This window comes from Balaenoptera acutorostrata, chromosome 15 (genome assembly GCF_949987535.1).
Source record: "Balaenoptera acutorostrata chromosome 15, mBalAcu1.1, whole genome shotgun sequence".
NCBI classification, from domain to species: domain Eukaryota; kingdom Metazoa; phylum Chordata; class Mammalia; order Artiodactyla; family Balaenopteridae; genus Balaenoptera; species Balaenoptera acutorostrata.
Genome location: NC_080078.1, coordinates 78,887,096 through 78,907,711, shown reverse-complemented (window position 1 = coordinate 78,907,711; position 20,616 = coordinate 78,887,096). Strand labels below are relative to the sequence as shown.

General features: G+C 44.3%; 1 protein-coding gene across 2 annotated transcripts in view; it reads right to left on the bottom strand.

Moving 5' to 3' along the window:
* PTPN1 (protein tyrosine phosphatase non-receptor type 1) overlaps positions 1 to 20,616 on the bottom strand; it is a 143,471-nt gene that overhangs the window by 91,757 nt on the left and 31,098 nt on the right. Inside the window, exon 1 of one of the 2 annotated variants that reach the window (XM_007185300.3) lies at positions 357 to 571. The exons of the other annotated variant lie outside the window; for it this stretch is intronic. Within the exon in view, the coding sequence (XP_007185362.1) occupies positions 357 to 368 (12 nt within the window). The 5' untranslated portion in view covers positions 369 to 571. Of the gene's footprint in view, positions 1 to 356; positions 572 to 20,616 lie in introns of those variants that run through there. 2 annotated transcript variants of the gene reach the window in all.

The window sequence follows — 20,616 nt, the reverse complement described above, 5'->3', positions numbered from 1 at the left end:
CTCCTGATCACCCTCCTTCTCCCACCTCTGTCCCTCCTTTTACACACATAGACACACAGACAGATATATAGATATACACACGGAAGCACATGGGCAAACACACAAACACAGGAATACACACAGACACACAAACATACAGACCAACTCACAGAACACCACTCACAGACATTCAGCACACGGACACACACAGACACCACGCACACAAACACAGATACACATGCGCTCCTCAACCACTTCTTGAATTTAGACCTGCAAGCATTGTAAATTGGGCTGGACCCAGTGCCTGCCCCATTCCCACCCATGTCCTGCATCTCCCTCGTGCTGACTAATTTTTGACCCTGGACTTGTTCACTCACCCAGGCCTTCATTTTCCTTTGTGCAAAACAGGGAGAACAATTCCAACTTGCCTCCAACAATGATGCAGGGAGGAATGTAATGAAAGGATTGCACGCTCCTTGTGCGAGGATGAAAGTGCTTAATAATTACTGCAACAACGGCAGCAATGATGAGGTGATTAAAAGCTCCAGCGGAAGCAGAGTGTAAACAAAGAGGCCCAGAAAGGGCTCTGACGGTCTTAATCTTCTGATTGCGGACAATTTAAGACGCACAGCCCTCCTGTCCCTGAAGCCTTACACTTGCCTTCTATTAATACATGAAGACGTTTTGGGGCCTGGCAAGAGGTTCAAAATCCAAATACCCAGCTCAAGCTGTTAGGGGAGAAAGATATTTTGCAGCTTGGTTCCTAAATTAGAAGATGATTTCTGGGTGTTTAAATATCTCCCTTTATCTCTGCACCACTTATACTGCTGCTGACACAGCTCTGGGGCCTGGGTGGGGCTTGGGGTCAAGGGGAGGCCGGGTGATGCATTCTTTAGGTGCGCCCTTGGAGGAGATGTCCAAACAGGCCTCTGGTTCCTGCCATGCTCTGCCAAGGACACTCCCAAAATATCCTGGGGACAGATGCTATTTTTGAGGTTCAGCTTAAAGGCTACCTTGTGCCCCCCACAAAATCTGATTCCGCTCTGAGTTTGCTTTTAAACAGAGCCTGCCTCGCTTTTTGAACTTCCCGGAAATTTGATTTCTCTTGGGGTCGCTTGAGTAAAATGTGAATTAGCCTCAGTTCTTCTAGCCCTTTCAGGAGAACCCAACTCCCTTGAGGTTTAAAAAAAAAATCTGTTTTTCTTAATCCCTTGCTGTTTCTTTCCTACTGTTGAGTAGAGAGGATGGCAGCTAAGTGCTTGAGGTTAAAATTTAAGATGCCAGCTCTTAAAATCCAGTTCTTCCTGAGATGGTACGAATTTATCATTCCCAAGGTCGGTTTCTGGCTTAGCGTCAGGAAGCTAAGGAAGGGAAAATGAGGAATTTTTGTTTTCCGTTGTTCCGCTTGTTACATACATATTGGAGGTTGGCACCCTCTGAAGATAATTTCATTTGCAAAATATTATAAAGTTGAGAAGTGGCCATTTTTATTTCTGCAAAATGGTCAAGATAATAATGATGATGATGTAATGATCTTAGTAGCATAAGAGCTGCTTTGATTTGAGCATTCACTGTGTGCCAGGCACTGCTAAGCTTGTCACTAGCATATCTCATTTAACCTTCTCCACAGCCCTGTGAAGTAGGTACAGTTATATCCTCATGATGAGGATTTCCACCTCTTCCAGGAAGCCCTCCCTGACTCCAGCCCCATACCTTCACTCCAGGCTGAGTGCTCTGTCCTTTAGGCCACTGGACTCAGTGATCTTTTAAATTACTTGATTTCATGTCCTTGAGAGCAGAGCCCATGTCTTATTCAGCATTTGTAGCCTAAGGGGCCAGAGCATGGTAGGTATACAGTTAAGACTTGTTGAATGAATTGAATAAAGATCTTGGGCAAATTGCCCAATTTCTCTGAGCTTCACTTTTCCCCTGTCTAAAACTGGGTTAGTGGGACTTCCCTGGTGGTCCAGTGGTTAAGACTCCACGCTCCCAATGCAGAGGGCCCGGGTTCGATCTCTGGTTGGGGAACTAGATCCTGCATGCTGCAACTAAAGATCCCGCATGCCGCAACAAAGATCCTGTGTGCCTGGCCCAGCTAAATAACTAAATAACTAACTAAATAAATAAATATTTTTTAAAAACTGGGTTAGCAACAATAATAACAGCTGATATTTTTTGAGTTCTCATGTGGCAGAGATGACTGGCTGCTCTCCCAATACCTACTCCTTATTAACAAACCCTGATTTTGTTCTGGGCAGCAATGTGCCTCCCATGCAGCTAGGGGAGAAGCAAGCAGATGTTGTTGGGTGGAGCTGATAGTTGGCAGATACACACCTTTTGCCCCTCCTCATGCCCTCCTTCTTCCTGCCTAGAATGTGGACATGACGGCTGGCACTCTGGCAACCATTTTGGTCCTTGAGGCAATCTTAAGGATGGTGGAGGAAAACGATAGAAGTCTAGGACCCTGATGATTGTCTATTCATCATTCTAACCCTGGATGTCACACCTTTTGATTTCTTAAGTGCGCACAGGATAAGGGCAATGAGGGGAGAGAAAGGGAGAGAGCTCTACTTGGGATTTCTGTTTTATATAGCCAAATCTAATTCTAACTGACAAGACTTGGCCAGGTCCATGTTAAGTGCTTATTATGCACCTCAGTTAATCCTCCCAACAGCCCTTTTAAGCAGGCATCATCATTATCACTTCTATTTTATAGATGAGGGGACAGAGGTTCAAAGGGATTAAGTGAGTGGGATTTGAAATAGGCAATCTGCCTCCAGAGCCAGGACTCATAGCCGCTACATCATGCTGCCTGCTTTATTGTGATCTTGTGGTGGGTGTGGAAGTGCTATAGACGCTGTAAATCACTGGATACATAGTCACTGTCTCCCTCACTTACTCATTCACTTATTAATTCATTTATTTAGTCAACAAACATTTACTGAGAGCCAACTCATATGCTTATATTAGACTTGGGGGCTATAAAAACAACCATGATGGTTGTCTGCCCTCCAGGAGCCCCCCAGTGTGAGGTTCTGTTATTGTTACTTTCCAGGGGCAGATAGTGGGTCAGGGTCCCATATATGGTGATGCACTGTACAACCCCAGGGGCACCATCTACACAGACCTCAATATGAAGGGTGCCTCCTGGAGTTGGGCAGTCCACAACCTGCTCAACTGTATGTGGCAGCCCAGCTAGTGACAGAACTGGGAAGCAAATCCTGGTCTCCAGTCTCCTACTTGGATGCCTTTCCATCTACTCCTTGCAATATCTTGGTTTGTTCCCAGATCCCTTTTACTGTTTGTTGATGTTGGTCTCTGTCTTTCATGTTGGAAGTGTTTCTCAGATGTCAGGGGCTCTTAGGACCTCTATTCATATTTGAGAGGGAAGCACTAAACAACTATCTGGAAGCTCCATGTGTTTCTCTGTAATGTGGCTGGGCAGTGAGCCAGCTTTTTCATTCTGGGACCCAAATGTCATTGTCATCAATCTTTTTGCCGAGGATGTCCACTTCTACTTCTCTGTAGAGGACTCTCCAGGGGTCCTGCCTGAGCCAGGCTGCCTGTGTTCTGGAAGCCAATGTAGGGAAGGGAGCTGGGTCTGACTATTTTATTTTTAGCTCCTTGCTTCATCCCCAGCCTCTGCAATGTCCACCCCCTCTCTATCCCAATGTCTCCAGAAAGTAACCCCCAGATCCCTGCCAAGGTGGGAAGGGCAGTCACCTGGCTACACAGGCTGGCAGAGGGGATTGAGGGCCTTCTACCAGCTTCCAGCCAAGGCCCCGTGCTCAGCCTTGCCCTGTTCCCCCACCCTCAGAGGCATCTGGCGCCACCAAGAAGTTTTTTAAATGGTAGATATGACTGTTTGAATAAAATACTTAAGTTTAATTTTATAGGAGAAAAAGAAATGAAAATGAAACTGAAGGAATTTTCAAATTTCAAGTAAAAGAATGTTCTACCCCTAAAATTATTTGAAAATTTTCCCTAAAGTTAAGAAAAATGATTATGAAAATACTAAGATGCTTGAAGCATTATTTTTTGTCATTTATTTTGTTTTTTTTAATGAATATGTTGACTTTTGCTAAGATGATGAAATTAGTCCATTTATTCTTTAACAATATTTTAAAACTGAGGTATAATATACATACATTGAAGTAGCTAAAATGCCTTTTACATATGTTTATACCTGGGTAATCGCCACCCAGGTCCACGTTTAGAGCATTTCCAACCCCTCCCACCGCAAGTCCTCCTGTTTCCTTCCACTCCCCCACCCAAGGTAACTTCTATTGTGACTTTTATCACTATAAGTTAGTTCTGCTGATTCAAGAACCCTATATAAATGGAAGTATACAATATGTATTCCTTGGTGTCTGGCTTCTTTGACTCAGTACAATGTCTATGAGATTCATTCACGTTGTGTGTATCAATACTTCATTCTTTTTCATTACTTTAGCATATACCTTCTATTAATCTACTATCTGTCTATGTATCTATCTATCGATCATCACAGTTTATTTATCCACCTGCTGTTGAAGAACACTGAGCCATTTCCAGTTTGGGCTATCATGAATAGAGCTGCTATGAACATTCTTGAACATGACTTTTGGTGGACATACGTCCCCACTTCTCTAGGGTAGGCATAGGACCCCAATTTGGAATCCACACAGGATCTGTCCTTGTTACTCTGTTTACACTGTCTCAGTTCTTATTGGCCTCCCCCACTGCAGGCTCAAGTACCCAACTGTCCACTTGATGTTGCCACTTGGATGTTTTACTGACCTGTCAACCTTAATATACCATACCCTGGAGTGCACCCCCACTCCAAGCCAACCCCAGTCCCCTCTCCCTAGTCCTCCCAGCTCAGTCAACACTGTTGCCACCCACGTGGTACCTGAGCCAGAAGTCAGCCTCCAGTCTTCCCTTTGCTTCACTGCCCCTTCCGGTGCCACATCATGGATTCCAATTTCAAACTTTCTTTTAAATCCATCCTCTCCTCACCATCTCCACTGCCTCCTCCCGGTCCAGCCCACCTCATCTCTCCCTTAAAGAGGGAGATAACTGCCCAGTCTCCTAATTGGTCTCCCTGTTTCCATCTTGCTTTCCGTTAATAGTTTCTCCAAATGGCAGCAAGATGCTCTTAAAATGTGAATCAGATCATATTCTTCTTTTGAATGTCTTCCCACTGAACTTGGACTCAAGACCAGACTCCTAAATGGCAGTTTAGGCTCTGCAGCATCTGGCCACCACCTGTCACATGTCCTCTTTCCCAGGCACACTCCTAGCCCTTGGAATTTACCACCTTTTTTTTTTTTTAAACCTTGGGGCCTTTTGCATATACTGTTCCCTCCAGCATTGGGTTATTAGTCCCTTGCATAACATTTAAGATATTTTTTGCATATATAAGCAAATATCAATATATATTCTTTTCCTCTCCACCCCCTTAAAATATCAAAAACAAGTATGTGCTATACACATGGTTCTGTACATATATATATATATTTTTTTTTTTAGGAAGTCCTGGCATGAGCTTTACTTACCTGTTTATATACAGCTGCCTCTTTATTTCATATCACTGAATGTTATTCCATTGTATGTATAGATTGCCATTTATTCATCCTGTCCTTTATCAATAGACATTGTTTCCATTTTTTTACTATTAAAAATGATGTGATAATGAATAACTCTGTATATGTCATTTAGCATATGTATGAATAAACCTGTAGGATAAATTCTTAAAAGCAGAATTGCCAGGGTAATAGGTATGAGCATTTTATTTTATTTTATTTTTAATTAATTAATTAACTAATTAATTAGGCTGCGTTGGGTCTTCATTGCTGTGCACAGCCTTTCTCTAGCTGCGGTGAGCAGGGGCTACTCTTCGTTGCAGTGCGCCGGCTTCTCATTGCGGTGGCTTCTCTTGTTTCGGAGCACGGGCTCTAGGCGCGTGGGCTTCAGTAGTTGTGGCTCGTGGGCTCTAGAGCGCAGGCTCGGTAGTTGTGGCACATGGGCTTAGCTGCTTCACAGCATGTGGGATCTCCCCGGACCAGGGCTCAAACCTGTGTCCCCTGCATTAGCAGGCGGATTCTTAACCACTGCGGATGTGGGCATTTTAAATGTAATGAAACTGCCGAAGTCATCTTTATACTCATCATCAGTTTATACTCACACTAACAATGTGTGAAAGTGCTCATTTTCTGATACCAACATAGTGGATTGTCAAACTAGGATTTCTGTTAATCTGATGGCGGGTAAATGATATCTCATCTCTTTTATTATGCATGATATTGATCATCTCTTTATATACGTAAAAGCCACTTGTTTTTCCTTCTCTATGGAAAATCTTTTTTTGCCCATTTTCCCACAGAATTGGTGATTCTTTTCTTATTGATTTGTGAGAAAACTTTGTATATTAGGTAAATTAACCTTTTGTGATTAGCCCAATTTGTCTTTCGGCATTTAATTTAGTAAATCTTTTTAACCATAAAGATTGTTTTTAACATCTTTATGTTGTCAAAAGTATGTATCTTTCATTTTAGGACATTTCAGTTTTGTTGCATTATTAAAAAGGTCTCTTAGAGTCTGAAGTTATAATAGACTTATACCTTTTTTATTTTACTACATTTGTGATTTCACATTATGTGTTTAAATCTCTGATCTATTTGGAATTCGTCCTGGTTTACGTGTGAAGGAGGGATCCAGCTTGATTTTTTCCCCCAGTGACTACCTGGTTGTTCCTTCTCGCCTTGTCTCGGTTTAAACATCACCTCGTCTCTGACTGTCCTATTCAAAGTATTTCTTATCTCAGTCCATTGCCTGTGTCATTCATAGAACTTACTGCAATTTGTAGTTTTTTAAAAAAATTTATTTTATTTAATTATTTTTGGCTGCATTGGGTCTTCGTTGCTGCACAGGGGCTTTCTCTAGTTGCGGTGAGCGGGGGCTACTCTTCGTTGTGCTGCATGGGCTTCTCATTGCGGTGGCTTCCCTTGTTGCAGAGCGCGGGCTCTAGGCATGCGGGCTTTAGTAGTTGTGGCGCACGGGCTCAGTAGTTGTGGCTCGCGGGATCTAGAGCGCAGGCTCAGTAGTTGTGGCGCACGGGCTTAGCTGCTCCGCGGCATGTGGGATACTCCCAGACCAGGGCTCGAACCCGTGTCCCCTGCATTGGCAGGCGGATTCTTAACCACTGCACCACCAGGGAAGTCCCTGCAATTTGTAGTTTTAAAAACATTTGTTAGTTTGTTTTTTTTTTTGTCTCTCCCACTAAGATGTCAGCTCCTTGAGGGCTGGGACATCCATCTTGTTCACCATCATATCACCCACAGCTTGCAGTGTGCCTTGTACATAGTAGGTGTTTGTGGAGGACATGTGATATTGCTTCTGCCTTCCAGCATCTGTTGTTCCTTCTTCTGGTGTTTGCACTCCAATTTTCCTTTGACAAAACCACATCTCCAGGGGCTTCCCTGGTGGCGCAGTGGTTGAGAATCTGCCTGCTAATGTAGGGGACACAGGGTCGAGCCCTGGTCTGGGAAGATCCCACATGCCGCGGGGCAACTAGGCCCATGAGCCACAACTACTGAGCCTGCGCGTCTGGAGTCTGTGCTCCGCAATGGGAGAGGCCGCGATAGTGAGAGGCCCGCGCACCGCGATGAAGAGTGGCCCCCGCTTGCCACAACTAGAGAAAGCCCTCACACAGAAACGAAGACCCAACACAGCCAAAAATAAATAAATAAATAAATAAATTTAAAAAACCAAAACAAAACCATACCTCCATTGCTGCTGGTCCGTGTTGTTTGGATAGTGTAGACTCCACCCCTGGCTTCAGGTGTGGGGCGTGACCAATCTGTGGTCCACCCCCTGGCCACAGTGATTGGCTGAGATGCGCACATGACCTAAACTCAACCAATGAGATACAATCTCAGGACTGATAGGCATTATTGAGAGGGAGCATCCTCACAGGAAATCTTAGAGGTTATCTGAGGCTCTTGACTTTATGGGACAGAGGCACCAGCCTTCTCACCTAAAAAAGAAAAGAAAAAGTCCTGGCAAGGCAACTTTGGTCTCTCTCTTGTTGATCTTGAAAACAAAAGAATATTCTGGTTCCACATCTGGGGTGTTTGATGATTCAGTTAAAGAGAAGCTTTCATTTCTTTCAATCCAACAAATATTTCTTGAGCACTTATAAAGTGTTTAAGACTTGAGCTGGGGCTTCCCTGGTGGCGCAGTGGTTGAGAATCTGCCTGCTAATGCAGGGGACACGGGTTCGAGCCCTGGTCTGGGAAGATCCCACATGCCACGGAGCAGCTGGGCCCGTGAGCCACAATTGCTGAGCCTGCGCGTCTGGAGCCTGTGCCCCGCGACGGGAGGGGCCGCGATAGAGAAAGGCCCGCGCACCGCGATGAAGAGCGGTCCCCGCACCGCGATGAAGAGTGGCCCCCGCTTGCCGCAACTGGAGAAAGCCCTCGCACGAACCGAAGACCCAACACAGCCAAAAATAAATAAATAAATAAATAAATAAATAAGAAAATCCTTTAAAAAAAAAAAACATGGATGCCAAACCATAAAGGTAAAAAACACAAACAAACCACACACACACACACACAAAAGAAAAAAAAAAAAAAAAAAAATTTAAAAAAAAAAAAAAAAAAAAAAAGACTTGAGCTGAATTCTGGGACTGGCCTCAATTCTTAATGGTGATTTTTTTTTTGAAAATACAGCATGCTTCTAAGTTTTTTTGAATTAAAATAACATATATTAGAGTTTTTAAAATCCAGAAAGTGTAAAGGCAAAAAAAGGCCAAATAACCCCTACTGACATTAAAAAAAAAATACAAGTAATACTTGTATGTGGTTAGGAAAGTGAAGTCATTCAGAAAGTCTCAAAACATAGCAAACAGGTATAATAAACCTCCCCCACATTCAGAGAATTAAAAATTAACAGTTTTTGGGCTTCCCTGGTGGCACAGTGGCTAAGAATCCGCCTGCCAATGCAAGGGACACAGGTTCGATCCCTGGCCCGGGGAAGATCCCACATGCCGCGGAGCAACTAAGCCCGTGCGCCACAACTACTGAGCCTGAGTTCTAGAGCCCGCAAGCCACAACTACTAAGCCCACGTGCCACAACTACTGAAGCCTGCGCACCTAGAGCCCGTGCTCCGCAACAAAAGAAGCCACGACAATGAGAAGACTCCACTCGCCACAACTAGAGAAAAAAGCCCGCGCTCAGCAATGAAGACCCAACACAGCCATAAATAAATAAATAAATAAATAAATAAATAAATAAATAAATAAATTTTAAAAAATTAACAGTTTTTTAAGCTCACAGGCAAAAAATTGGCACTGAGTCTACCTCCCCATTAACAGCTTCTTGTGGTTGTGTGTAGAAAAGTTTTATACATATACAAGAATATTTATATATATCTGTAAAACTATTGTTTTGCTTTTAATTTACAAAAGTGAATATAATATGCATCCTGTCCTGCCCCTTCATTTTTCATTTAATAATTTCACTAGAAAAATGGATAAGGGATATGAACACATAGTTCTCAGAAAAGGAAATACAAATAGCTCATAAATATATGAAAGGATGTTCAACCTCCTTTGTAATAAAAAAATGCAAATTAAAGGTACACAGAGAGATCATTTCTCATCTATCAGATTGGCAAAAATCCAAAGTCTGATAACACTGCGTGCTGTCAAGTCTGCAGGAAAAGAAGCACTCTTGCACCCTCTTGGTGGAAGTGGAAACTGGCACAGTCCTTTGGAGGGCAATTTGACCCTATCTATCAAAGTGATAAATGCATACACTCTTTGATGCAATAGCCCTAACTTCTGCAAATGAAACCTTCAGATAGCCTTGCTCAAGTATAAAATGACATATGCTTGGGGTCATGTTTCGAATAGAAGTTTATTATCAGGGAAGCTCTGTGAGGGCAGGACCCTGTTGGTCTTGCTCACCTCTGGGTCTCCAGCTCCTAGAACAGTCCTTTGAATGTAGCAGATGTCACAGGGACAACACTCACTCAAGCTCTTCTGCCTATCCCACCCTCCTTTGCAAAAAGGTCATAAATATGTGGCTCATTTCTGCCCAGTGGGATGTGCAAAAGTCATGGAGGTCACTTCCAGCCTAGTCCTTAAAAAAATCCCATGCAACCCTCTAGCTGTCTCTTTGCCTGCCGTGTGCATCTCAAAGACCACCTGTTCCAGATGGCACAGCAACAAGATGGAGAAGGGCACTCAATCTGCATTGTAATGAGAATGTAAGAAATAAACCTTTGCTGGATTAAGTCACTGAAATTTGGGAGGCTGTTATGCAGCATAGCCTGTCTTATCCTGACTAAAGTGTAGGTGCTCAGTAAACGCTTGCTGAATAAGTGTAGGCTGCAAAGAACAGGCTTGTGCACATAGCTGGATGAATGAGGGCAATCTTAGGCAAAGTTTTCAGCCACCATGTTGCTGGATCAAGGAGGACATACTTAACATCTTGGTAGATAGTGCAAATTGTCCTCCTGAGAGTTTGCATTAATTTATACTCCCACCGACAGGCATAATGATAATACATACAGATCTCATTCTGTTCCAGGCACCACGCTAGGTGTTTTCTGCATGTGGAATAAACTCACCCTCACAATAGCTCTATTGTGGCAGATGCTATTACTGGCCAAATTTTTTGGAAGAGGGACTGGCGGCACAGGGAAGTTAAGTAACTTGTCCAAGGTCACACAGCCGGTAAGGCAGGGAATGTTTGTAAATTATAAATTCCTCATATCCTACTTCTTCAACTCAACCGGCCAAGAAATCTGTATTTAAAAAAGACTCCCAGGCTTCCCTGGTGGCGCAGTGGTTGAGAATCTGCCTGTCAATGCAGGGGACACGGGTTCGAGCCCTGGACTGGGAGGATTCCACATGCCGCAGAGCGACTAGGCCCATGAGCCACAACTACTGAGCCTGCGTGTCTGGAGCCTGTGCCCCCCAACAAGAGAGGCCGCGATAGTGAGAGGCCCGCGCACCGCGATGAAGAGTGGCCCCCGCTTGCCGCAACTAGAGAAAGCCCTCGCACAGAAACAAAGACCCAACACAGCCATAAATGAATAAATAAATAAAATTAAAAAAAAAAAAAGACTCCCCATATGCTACTGATAGCCAGGTTTGGGAATCAGGAGCCTGGGGACTTCAGTTAAAGGTGCCAAAGAGTGGTTTTGTTAAAGCAGCTAAAATATAAAGGCACCTTGGATGTCTTCCTTTACATGGTCTTCAGTATTTGTGGAACAGGAATAAACTGATATAAGTGAATCAAAACTGTGTACTTCTTTCTGTTTCTTTTTTAAAGGATTTACTCCACGTATATATTTTATGCAATTTTTCAAGCCAGACCCACTTCTTTAGAAGTGTACTATTTTGAATATAACTTCATCTGTGGAGTTCAGAGACATAAGGGACAGAAATATGATAAAAGTTTCTCTTTCACACAGAAGCCCGAGTTGGGGTGGTGGCTTTACACCTTGAAGTTGTCAGGGGTTTGGGCCCCATCATCATCAGCATGTTGTCCTCATCCCAAAGGCCAAATGGCTGACCACCATGTTTGCTTTCCCATGTTCTGTTCACATCCCATTGACCATCCCTCAGTCACATGGCCACTCCCTGCTGCAAAGGAGGCTGGGAAATTCAGTCTTTACTCTGAGCAGCCATGTGCTTCTATGGAGCTTCTATCAATATCAAAACCAATACTGGGACAACTCCCAAACTCTACCACTGAAGGCATTACTAAAGAGTATAGAATTTAGATTCTGGAACAAAATAGATTACTCATTCCCAATAACAGCACTACACCATATGGTTTCAGAATTTCAGCTGACCACGACTGCCAATTTCAGGAGGCCCCACTTGGCTGGTCGTTGGGCTTTGTGGTATGCCTTATGGTTGTATCATGCAATAAGCACATGTGGGTCCTCAAACTAATCAACAGTAATAGATTAGAGCCAATTATGTTTATTTTAAAATTTCTTCTCAAGGGTGTCATCCTCAGTGTCAGAAGAGAGATTTATTAATATTTTGCTGATTATGTAAGAAGTTGCATGTAGAAAATAAAGATTTCTTTCAGCAGTGTTTTAATGCCATGGATATATTGGTGTCTAAGGACTGCCTGAATCACCTGCTCCTTATTCTAGCTCCATCTCTGGTATTAGCAGAGTTCCCCCTACCTCACCGCCCACCTGAATTCAACTTGATCCCAAATACGGCTCCGCATTCATAGAACCCAGGCTAAGTCCTAGGCACGCAGCTAAAAGAGTAATTTACCTTTTGGGGTTTGCCTACCTAGCAGCCATTTCCTCTTCTTCTGATAAGAGCATCACAGTTTTCTTACAGAACACTGTCTCACTCACAGTCCGTGCGGCTTACGCGGGGCTCAGCCTACTCCTGGGCTTCAGCATGGGCATATGACCCAGGCCTGGCCAATCAGTGCATTCCATTCTCCCGGCCACAGTGATTGGGTTGGAGAGAGACATGTGATCTGAGGTAACCAATGAGACTCATGTGATCTGAACCATTGGGAAATAGAAGTTCTTTATCAGCTGGACTTAAAAGATAGTATGATGTTCAATAAAAAATAAATAATATAAAAATAAATAAGTAGCAAAAAAAAAAAAAAAAGGTAGTATTACGTCCTGGGCCTAAAGCTGCTGGGGTTTACCTTTGCCATCTTTTATTCATTCCTTCATTCAGCAGGTACTTACTGAGCACCTACTTTGTGCCAGGTGGTGTTCTAGGCACTGGGGCTACAGCAGTGAAAAAACAGACAAAAACCTTGCCTTCAAAGAGCTAACATTCTAATGGGGGATACAGACTATAAACAAATATGTAATGTGGTTGGAGGATAATAGGTGATATGGAGCAAAAAACCAGGATAAGGGGGCGGGAGAATAGAGGGTTGCTATTTCATATAGAATGGTCTGGGAAGAACTCTTTGAGAAAGTAATATTTAAGCAGAAACCTCAGGGAATAAGGAACTGCCATGTTCCTGTCTTGGGGAAGGGCATTACAGGTGGAGAGAATTTCAAATTGGAAGTCTCTGAGGCAAGAGCATGCTTGCCATGTTTGAAGAATAACAAAGAAAACAATGTGGCTAGAGCAGAGAGCACAAGGGGGAGAGAAGATGGTGATGAGGGGACTGACTATGACAGGCCTAGTAGGCCATGATGAAGATTGAGGACTTTATCCTGAGGGCACAAGGGAGCCATCAAAGAGGTTAGAGCAGCGGAGGAACCTGATCAAATTTGTGCTTTAGAAAACTCACTCTGGCTACATGAGGGGAGGCAGACTGGAGAGTTTGAAATGTGTATTGAGAAGTGTTTTGGGGCTCTGAGATGAGCCACCTGCAACCTAGAGTGACAGTTTTCACATTTAAAACTCTGCACCAGAGTTTCCTAAACTTCAGTCATCCAACCACCACCTTCCTTATGTATGTCCCCTACTGCCTGCACCATTATCTTACTTAATATTTTTCTTTAAACAAACACATTTATTTTACTAAAGTGTATTTATTTTTAAAGGAAATGTTTTATTTCTACTGTATCAGTCAACTCATGCTAGATTTTGCTGCAATAACAAACAACCCTAGTATCTCAGTGGGCTGTCAACAACAAAAGTTTATTTCTCATTCATATTTCATGTTGGTTGCAGGTTGGCTGCAGCTCTGGCCCATGTGTCCTCTTTACTCTGGAATTCAGGTAGAAGGTGCAGCCCACCCCCTGCCCATCTCACTCACAGCAGAGAGAAAACAGCAAGTGGCAGAACCACGTGCTGGCTCTTAACACTTCTCCTTGGAAGCTTAGTGAACATTCTATTGGTCAAAGGAAGTCACACAGCCAAGCCTGACATCAGTAGAGAGAGTTACCAGGGAACTGCCAGTAAGAAGGACTGATAAACATTGACAATAACACAATCTACCACATCTATTGTAAATGGAAAACCAGCACCACTTGCCCTCAGCAAAAGGTGACCACAAAAAAGTAAATATTATGAAAACATTTAACTTTACTAAATTGTAGCCAAATAACCTTGGCTTCTGAAGGCTCTAAGTCTGAGGCCCACACTCTTTTTGTACAAAAGGAAGATGGGTAAGCATTAGAAAGGCATTAAAGACATAGCAGTATCAAACTGTTACCTAGATGTAATCAGAACGTTTGAAAGAAAATGGAATGTTATTTGATGGTGCAGCCCTGTACCCACTAAAATCTTCCAATGAAGCACCATTGGTACTTGGTCTGTACTTTGGGAGATTCTGATTTAGAATCACTCTGGGGGAGGATGGAAGGAAACTAGAAGTTTGAGGGAGTGATGATAATGAGAGTCACGTGCTCCCAGGTGTTTGCTGTGTAACATAGCGGCCTGGAGATGATTGATGTCCATAGGTTACCTCATTTACTTCTCACGTCTGCCCTACCACATAGGCAGCTTTATTTCCACTTTACAGCTGAGAAAAATGAGATCCAGAGAGGTTCAGCACCTTGCTGAAGACCACAGAAGAAGGAGACGCTCCCAGCCAGGCTCGTAATAAACCTGAGGCCCAAAGGTGTAGTTTCAGGCTTGGCCACTCGGTGTCACTCTCTCCAAACTGTCGGAAGACTGCCCAGCCGAGATGCGCCGAGTATTGGGGACTCTGGGCAGAGCTGCTTGCAAACTGATCCTGAAGAAGGCAAAGGAACCCTATCCTGTCCTTCCCGTGGGTGTGCAGAACTCCTGCCTGTTACTTTTTCCCATCGTGCATGAATAAGAACTGGGTCTCACTCTGTGTCCACACTGAGCTAAGTGCTCGACGGCATCAACTCACACAAGCCTCCTAACAGTGCTATGGTCGTCCCATGTTATGGATGAGAAAACTGAGGCCAAGAGAGTTGGAATGATGTGCCGAACTAATAAGTGGCAGATCTGAACCTGATTCGAGGCCAGATTTAAGTTGGAAGCTTAAGAGTTTTGGTGCCCAGCAAGTGCATAGTTGGGTGACTGTATTAATCCTTACTTTTTAATGGAATGTATTTCCAACCACCCAACCTCAGACCCCACAGTGTTCCTGGCAATGAAAATAATCTGACTATTTAGGGGACAGCATGTTTTCTGTTGTTGCTTTTCATTGTAGAAGTTAGTTTTCCTCTGACTACCAAGAAAACACGGAGGGCCTACTTTTAAAGAACTTTTTAAGCTACCAAATATTCTTTGATAATTATTTTTAAAAATTAGAAAATCCATCTAAGTAAAAAGAAGAAAATAAAAGTCACCTCGAATTCCCATCAGCCACCCAGAGACAAGATGCTGCTGACACTTTGGAGCACATCCTTGTGGGCATTTCTCTCTCTCATCTATCAGTGTGCATTAAAAACTTTTAAAAAAATTAATAAGGAAACATATTTACGTGAAAAGTAATTGAAAAAGTACCATAAGATTTACAGTAGATATTCTCCCTCTAATCCTTAACCCCTGCCCCCCAGCTCCAAAGCTCCAAGCTTCCCTTTCCGGAAGCCATCCTGGTTATCGTTTCTTGGGGATTGTTACAGAGATATCCAGAGTGTAGATAAGCAAACATGTACATGGATTCCTGTAGTTGTTTCTCTAAATAGAAGCACACTACACACCCTGATCTGCATTGGTTTTGTTTTGTTTTTTACTTAACAATGTACCTGGGAGATCTTTCCAGATCAGCACTAGGAGAGCATTCTTCACACATTCCATTGTCTGAATATAATAATTTATCTAACCAGCCCCTGGTGATAGCCATGTAGGTGATTCCAGTCTTTTGCTGCAGCAAACAATGCTGCAATTAGTATTCCTTTCACAGGAGTCTTTCCGTGTATATGGGTCCATTTCTGTAGGGATAAATTCTTAACAGCTGAACTGCCCAGTCACAGGGCAGGTGCATTTTTAAATTTTAACACTTATTGTCTAAATGCTTTCTAAGGTCATACCTACCAATTGACATTCAGACCAACAATTTACGTGAGCACTGGTTTCCCCACACTCTAGCCAACACCAACTATTATCTGACCTCTCGATCTTTGCCTTGCTGATTGGGGAAAAATGTGTTCACCATGGTTGTAATCTGCATAGTCTTTCCTTAGGTTGGGAATTTAAAAATATATCTAAAGGCCATTAGTATTTCTTTTCTGGTAGAAAAGCATTCATGTCCTTTGCCTATTCTTCTATTGGATAATCGTCTCTTTTTTCATCTGCAAGAGCTCTGCATATACTAGGAAAATTAGGTCTTTGTTTCTCATAAATGTTACCAATGTACATATTTTAAAGTACAGATATGTCAAACAAAAATGGGATCTGCCTGTACACAATGTTTTTGAGGCCTGAGGTTATTTGACAATATATTGTGGATCCCATTCCATACTAGTAAATATGCCTTTGCAACAAAATTATTTATTTGAGACTTATTTAAAAATCACTTGGGGTATATTGGAAGTTCATCAGATATAAATGGCTATGGGTCTAGGTGAACACCCGTGTCAGAGAGGAGGATTATGAAGCATCTAATATGTGCCATCTGTTTATGTATATTCCTTAATATAATCCTACCAACAACAGTGTGAAGTAACATTATCCCCATTTTACAGCTGAGGAAACTGAGGTCCAGAGGGGTCATAGGATTTGTCCAAGGTATCCCTGCTGGTCTGTGGAAGAGCTCAGATACAAACCCATGTTATTTTGTCTCCCAAGCCTTTGCTGCCATCTTTCATTACCTTAAATCCCCACATACCCACCTAGTCTGGATGAAGATGGCCCTGGGGTAAATCCCCATTCTCCCCCCACCACCCCAGGCTGGAGAGTTTCATGCAGTTTAGGGATGAGACCACCGGGAGGCGCTAGGGACACATCCTTTGTCTAATTGGCCGCAGCCTGGAATGGGAGGGAGGTTGTGACAGTCCTAAATGTCTTTAGACATTGTCAGATCTAGACACTGCCAGATGGCCCTCGGTTTAGAACCCCTGTTGTGGACCCACAGGGTCCAGGCTGGTCACACAAAGTGACCAAAGTTAGTCCTGTCTCACACACAGAGAGCTTCACATATAGGAACCTGCTAATTAACACCATGGAGGTGGGGACTGACACCATCTCTGTCTTAGAGATGAGGAAACTGAGGCCCAGAGAGGTTCAGTGACTTGCCCAAGGCCACACAGCCAGTAGGTAGCAGAGCTGGGGCTTGACCCCGGTTGTCAGACACCAGCACCTGTGCCCTTAACCACTGTACTCTACTGTCCCTCAGGAAAGTATGTATTGTTTGGGCATCCAATCCACAGGAGTACTCTCTTCTTCCACAAAGAAATACTTTCTCTCCCAGTTTTCTTTTTACATATTTTCATTTTCCCACTTTTTAAAAAAAAAACAATTAGAATGTGATTAATTTTGAGTACTTATTAACTTTGTTTTCTCTTTTAATAAATTTATTTATTTATTTATTTTTGGCTGCATTGGGTCTTCATTGTTGTGTGCGGGCTTCTCATTGCGGTGGCTTCTCTTGTTGTGGAGCACGGGCTCTAGGCTCATGGGTTCAGTAGCTGTGGCTCGTGGGCTCTAGAAAGCAGGCTCAGTAGCTGTGGCGCACGGGCTTAGTTGGTCCGCAGCATGTGAGATCTTCCCGGACCGGGGATCGAACGCTTGTCCCCTGCATTGGCAGGTGGATTCTTAACCACTGCACCACCAGGGAAGTCCTCATTTTCCCACTTCTGATGGAAAGTCAGGTACAAGAGATTTTTCTTTTTCATTTTAATTATACTATGAGAAAAACACCAGCCCGAAGTGCCATGATAAACGGCAGCTGACACCCAACCTCGACATCAGGGATGCACTGGAGAGTGGTGGGGACTGCGGAGTCCCAGATGGCTCAGCCCTGTCAGTCCTGGCACGTTGTTTCCTGGCATGTGCGCTGGCCCAATTTTGCAAGAGAAGCCAGAAATCTAGGTTTCTCATGTGAAATTTCCTAATTTTAAAATAATGGCAATTAATTTAAAAAATTAAAAACCTGTGATGACCAAACAAAACATGTTTGAAGCCTGATTTGGCCTGAGAGCTGCCAGTTTGCAACCTTCCTGAAGGGTGCATTCAAGGTCCAAGAACAAACACATATCCCCCTGGTGCCCTCTGCCTTTCATGATCATTTATTTAATTAATTCTTTTACATATTCAGCCATGCATTCATTCCACGTATGCATTCCAACCACCCACTCATCCATCGATATCTATCCACCCACCCATCCATCCATCCATCCATCCATCATCCATCATCCTTTCATTCATGCATTTCACCCACCTACTCACTCATCCACCCATTCATCCATCCATCCACCTACCTATCTATCCATCCCCCATTTGTTAATTCACTTACTCAGTCATTATTAGGCCCTCATGTGCTAGACCCTAGCCAAGCCCTGGGGACATAGTGAAGCCTGTGAGCCCATCCCTTTATCTAGAAACTCACCATTTGGTTTAGTAGAAATGAGAAGAAGGAGGCCAATCATAGACAAGGATGGAACCAAATGGTGTTAAATTTAGACTCTGCCATTTGCCAGCTAGGCAACCTTGGACAAATCATTAAACGTTTTGAGCCTCGGTTTTCCCCTCTGTGAAATGAGGCAAACATAGTGACCTACAGCTTGCTCACAGGCAGGTTGTCAGAACCAGGTTAAGCTAGGTAATGTACGTGAAGAGGGGCACAGATACGGTGGTGTGATACATGTTAGGCTACAGGGACACATGGGGCTGTGGCGTTAGGCAGGGTCGCTAGCCCAGCTTGGGGTCTGGGGAGGCTTTGGGGAGTGGCAGCGTCCACAGTCTCCACCATGCCCCGTGCTGGGAGAGGGCTTGCTTTTTCATTATTCGCACAACTTCCCCCTGGTCGGCTGACACCTTCCACCGGCCCAGAACGCACTGGTTTTCCCACTCTTGCTTCACTTCTAAAGGGCAGCTCTTTCTCTGACCACCCTGCCCCACCCTGCCCCAGTTTGTGGGAAAACTCTATGGAGCAGAAAAGGCTTGCGGGCTTCCCTTTCTCTAGATTTGTTTTTATTTTTTCCCATTTAAATTGAAACCATGCTTATTAAAGAAGATTAGAAAAAAACACATCAAACAAGAAAGAAGAAAAATTATTCTTTGTCCTATCCTTCTAATGCAACCACACTAAACATCCTGTTTTTTTCTCTTTCTCCTAAGCTAAAGGTGTGTGTGTGTGTGTGTGTGTATGTGTGTTTGCATAGTTGTAAATCATACTGCTCAACTATTTAGTGTTGTGTTTTTAAAAACTTTTCCATTATATCACAAGCATTTCCCCCCACTGCTCATCTTCACGAACATATTTGAAGGTCTGCATTAATTTATCCAGCAAATGTTAAGTGAGCACCTATTATGGTGTGTGGGAGAGAGAGAGACAGTGTAATGATACTGAGCACAAATTCTGTGCCAGACACTGTTCTAAGCACTTAAATCACTTCTTCCTCACAACCATCCTATGAGGTGTGTGCCATCATAATGCCCACTTTCTAGATGAGAAAACTGCGGCCCAAGTTGTACAGCTAAGAGGGGGAGCCAGCATTTGAATCCGGCGGGCCAGCCACAGAGCCTGGACTCCGGCCATGCTGGAGTACTTTGGCCACCCGCAAATGGTGACCCCAATCCAGAGTGGTCAGAGCTGAGACAGGGAATGTACAGCAGCATGAGACAGCCCTGAGGGGGCTCCAGACCCATCCTGGGCATCAAGGAAGGCTTCCTGGAGGAGGAGGTGACATCTCGGCTGAGGAGGTAGGAGGTGAGGGCATTGCAGGCAGAGGGAGCAGCGCCATGAGGGCCTGAGGTAGGAGCAGTGCGGGGTGTTGACAAGCTGACAACGAAGCTAGCCCAGGCTGGGGAGGTGGGTGGCGCCAGATCACACAGGGGCTGTGGGCCCTGGGACTCTTAGGGAGCCCTGGGGAGCCCCAGGGGGTTGTTCAGCTGGCATGTGTCATGACTGAGGAGGCTTTCCCCTACCCTAGGCCAGGCAGTGTCCCTGCTCTGGCTCCCACAGCCCATCTGTGGCACCCTGGGGACTCCTTGCCTGTTTGTCACGCCTCTGTTATTCTAGACTGAATAAAGCTAGAATCTGGACTAATTCATTCACTTCTGTGGCCTGGGACCTAGCTTGGTGCTGGGCAGATAAAATCCCTGGAATGAGATAATAGCTGACAGCACGTGGTGACTCTGTCACGATTGTGCCACAGCCACAGGGACTGGGCCCTTCTGTGGCCCTTCAGGTCCCTCGGGGTTCAAGGCCTCTTGAGATGTGCCCGGGTCTGGAGGTTTGCCAGGACTTTGCTCTAACTTGCCCGTGGTGTCTTGTTTGGTTTCTGAGAGGCCCTGGTCAACAAGGCAACCCTTGCTGGGCCCTCTCGGTGCTGGAGCTGGCGAGGAGCAGCCTGCGGGCAGCACACACACCCACCTCCCAGCCTCCCCCAGCACGGATTCACCCGCCTTCTGTCCACACTACCCACTGTTGGAGGGGGGCCGCGGCCCCCTCTTCTGCTCGGGCTGAGGGCCTCCAAGGTAACTATTTGCTCCTGCCCCCCTCCGCCAAGCCCACTATCTTATCAGCTCAAACACTTCAGAGTTCAGGCCA